At 35.1% G+C, this 4036-nt stretch overlaps 1 protein-coding gene across 1 annotated transcript; it reads right to left on the bottom strand.

Annotated features, from left to right (window-relative positions):
• Window positions 1-2604: 2604 nt before the first annotated feature.
• On the bottom strand, window positions 2605-3526 carry LOC149175974 (acyl carrier protein 1, mitochondrial-like). The gene is made up of 2 exons (XM_089419813.1): window positions 3166-3526; window positions 2605-3009 (listed from the first exon to the last, which is right to left on the bottom strand). The coding sequence occupies exons 1-2, from the start codon at window positions 3379-3381 to the stop codon at window positions 2833-2835; spliced, it is 393 nt and encodes a 130-aa protein (XP_089275939.1). The 5' UTR covers window positions 3382-3526; the 3' UTR covers window positions 2605-2832.
• Window positions 3527-4036: the final 510 nt, after the last annotated feature.

Here is a 4036-nt window from a genome sequence, read left to right as displayed (position 1 = left end):
TATGAATAACAATAATGTGAAAACATTCCATTCATTAACAATATGAAGCCCTCACCAAAAAGTAAAAGAATAGTCATTCACATTAAACCGTTATATATCATGCAATAAAAATGAAACATACAACAGGATATCTTCGTAAATGATTTGAGGCCAGAGTGCTAATGGAGTCGTGGACTCCTCTCTACCCAATACAATCTAACTTCCCAACATGTGGAATTGCTTTTGAGCTAAGAGTTCACCTTGGCTTTTATGAAATAATATATTATCATGTTAAGTCCAAATCCTAAATAGTCCAAAGGCAATTCAACCATTTATTTTCCAAAGCTCACTACCAATAAGCTAACAACATCAAAGATAATTGCAACCATCAACTCTGCATAATGGAAGTATGTAGGATAGGAATGCCTATTACAGGTAGAAAAAAATTCGCTGTATTAAAGGACCTGCGGAGCTTAAGGCAGGAGCCAGAAAACCGTCGAACCTCAAAAAATTCGTTTAAGTTCGCGTTGAGGTTCGATTAGGTTCGATAAAGTTTGATGAGGTTCGGGTTCGACTTGAGGTTCGAATTTCAGGTTCAGCGAACCTGAACGAACTTCAAATTTTTTTTCAGGTTCGCCAAATTTCGAACCTGAAGCTTCAGGTTCGCCGAACCCTGTGACATAGGCTAAGATTAATGATCTTACACTAAATTGCATTTTATAATTTGTCCTAGGCCTATTCCCTGGAAATTGATCACCAAGACTTTTTATACAATGCAATTGATAATCATTACACTACGTTTGATATATTTTGCTTTAACACTTATCTACAAAGATAGCATATCTCCAAGCACTAGAATTAGATTTATTAGACAAATGATTTAACTTCCTACACTTGAAAGTGCTCAAGGCTCCCAAAAAAAAAATGTAGTCCAAGTGAAAGTGATAAAGGGAGCATCTACCAGCTTTATCAAAAACAAAATAGTAAACGATTAAAAGACCAGATATGGAATGAGAGCACAAGCCCAATATATAGTGATAATAATGAGTTGCACAAGTCATACTAAATGGAAGAATATCTCCATTGAACCATAAAGGTAACAATATAAAATGATCACATAAAACCATGTGTATGGATGGCTATATACAAATTCTCACTCATTACTCATGTGGGTTCAATACTGAGCCAACATACCATATTTGCAACAACAGTAAAAGAGGAAGTTTATGTGTGTGCAATGCTGACAATAAAAAAACCGAAACAAAAAATGACCTCTAATTGTTTTCAATTACATAAAATTAAAACAAAATTTGATTTATTATTTATCTAATTAGCCTTATTTAAACAACTACGAATAAAGCAGCATGGATCCAATTTAACCCTGGATATATTACAAGGTGTAGTGCAAACCTCCATATTTATTAAATAATTTCTGAGGGGATCAAACAAAAATGTGAGGTGTGAACCTCAATGTTCATTAAATAGTTTATGAGCATGTACAAATATTGATATTTGCACCTCCATTTTTTTCTATTTCTTTCCTTAATAGAACTAGAGTTAAGATGGATCTATGCTAGTTACTTATACAATTCATCCCTTGTATTGGCTGGAGAATCATAAGTTCATACCTAGGAGTCACATTATTCCTAAATCTTTCTTGGTAGATGGATGAATATGGGTAGGTAACACAATAAGCCATCGTATGGGGATCTCAATTTGAAGAAGAACTGCAGACATTGCAAAAAATGATCAACAACAGAATGCACTTTCCTCGATATTTCTAGAATTTTTGGCAAAGGTACATAACTGTGATTTAATATTATGCAAAGTGGATGTCTTTTGCTAAGAATGCCCTAAAGCCAAAATTACCTAAAATTGGCACTAGTGACTGGAAATAATCTCAGCAAACAGTTGATGGGTATTACACTCGGTGTGCAGTTTTAACGACAAAGCACATCTCGGCATTTCCTATTACTTCTTCTACACAATACGCTTTAGAAAAACTGAAAATAGATGCAGTAGGAGAATGAGAACTTGAAGCTAAATGCACGCGAGCCAGAGCCACAGAATGGGCCATGGGGAAAGACGGCAAAATAATGACAAAACTAATCTGTCTGCCATTACTGGTTGTGGCATTTTTTTTATTATTTCTGTTAATGTTTCAGTTATGGTGATGTGCTAACTGTTAATGTCACTGCCTTTTTGGTTTTCGTGTGCCACATATATGCTTTATTTTCCCAGGCAGATTTTGAGCCTTGATATGATTCTTATAACCCATTTTTTAAATTGTAGTAGCTGCCCTTTAGCACATTTTAAATGCCTTGTATGTAAGCGAACCTTGAGCAGCCCACAGATACACCACGAATTGATTGTATGGATTGCCCGGGAACAGGACAGACAGGAGGTAGAGCCCTAAAATCTGCACAGAATCATCACGGTAAGGGCAGAACCATGAAAATTTAATGGTTCCACCCTTGCCCATCAGAGTTCTGGGCAATCCGTGCAATCAAACATGGCGTTTCTGTGGGCTGCTTAAGGTTCGCCCTGTACATAAATATTGCTTTAGTCTAATACTAAAAGTGAAGCATTTTCTTATCAAAACATAATAAAAAACCACAGATAATATATGTCAATCAAGAAACATGATATAACAATGGTTGTCATTGTTCAGAGAGCAAGAACCTTTACAATTTAATCACATGACATTATTACCAAAGTCAGAAATACCAAAGAACTCGAGGGAAAAAAAATTCCCAGTTGACCCAATAGCACGAAGCCTTAAGAAACCAAACTTCGTAGAAATAGCCCAAGAAAGATGGACACCCATAAGTTAAAAGAAGCACCTAATGTCATTTACTTGGCCATTGGGTGTGAAGCTATGTAATCAATGGCAAGACTGCATGAATCAATTTTATCGGCTTCCTTATCTGGAATCTCCATTGCAAACTCCTCCTCCAGCGCCATCACGATCTCGACGGTGTCCAAGCTGTCCAAACCTAAATCCTTCTGAAAGTGCACATTAGGATTAACCTGCCACGTGGGAAGAATATGGATATTTAACAGGGTATATTGGATTCTGTTAGGTTAAGCGCTCGAACTCCATTGCATATTAAAATTAACATAACATTTAAAGGTCGGTCTGTGTGAAATGGGTACTACAAGAGATAAGAGGTCAAGAGTTCGAACCTTGGAAGGATCGATCTTCGGGAAGCTCTTAACAACACTGAGAACGCGCTCTGTGACCTCGTCCTTGTCCAGGAAGGTGCCGCTGCTGCCGCCCTCGGATGACATCAAACGGCTACCATTACTCCAGGACCCCCATCCCACGACTCTGAGGGCAGGTCGGCCTTGGTTGTTAACCTGAACCCTAATGTGGCTGAGCAGAGCATTTCTAAACGCCATTTCTTCGCGTCGAAATCTCTCACAGGGCACAGCAAGAAGAACGCCTATACTTCCAGTCAATATTGGAAGTAAGAGTAATAAGACGCCATGAATCAATCGAATTGCATATTGTGTTTCAAGTCCGTCCAGACGAGCACCTTATCAGTGACAAGAAACGAAGTATTTGAGATGCATTTTTATGTCTTTAATTAAGAGTTTTAGTATTTTATTTTATATTATTTTTTAAAGATTAATTGTGAAGAGCATTTGTTGTGTGTGCTGCGAGGTTGGAATGATGTATGAAAAACAAAATGGGTTAAAAGTTACTATTTTACTTTTATTTCTATTTTGTGAATGTATAGTTGTAGTTAAATTTAAAAAAAAAAAAAATTAGTTAAATCTCTATTAATTGTGATTATAAATATTTATTTATTTAATAATAATTTTAAGAAGATATTTTTTTTATATATTAAAAATTAATTTGTGTATTATTTTAATGGAAAATTTTAAAAATTATGGTCAAAGTGAATTGAAAATGAGGAAAAAAAATACAATTAAATTGAAATTTTTAATTTTGTAAAGATTTTTTAACAATATTATACACATTAATGAATATGAAATAAGTATAAATACAATATATATTTATTATTTATTTTTGTTTGGTAGGTAATTTGAG

Source organism: Pinus tabuliformis, chromosome 4_1, assembly GCF_031772625.1.
Source record: "Pinus tabuliformis cultivar Carrire ecotype Pingquan chromosome 4_1, CPIR1, whole genome shotgun sequence".
Taxonomy (NCBI): domain Eukaryota; kingdom Viridiplantae; phylum Streptophyta; class Pinopsida; order Pinales; family Pinaceae; genus Pinus; species Pinus tabuliformis.
This window is presented reverse-complemented; position numbering and strand designations above follow the sequence as displayed.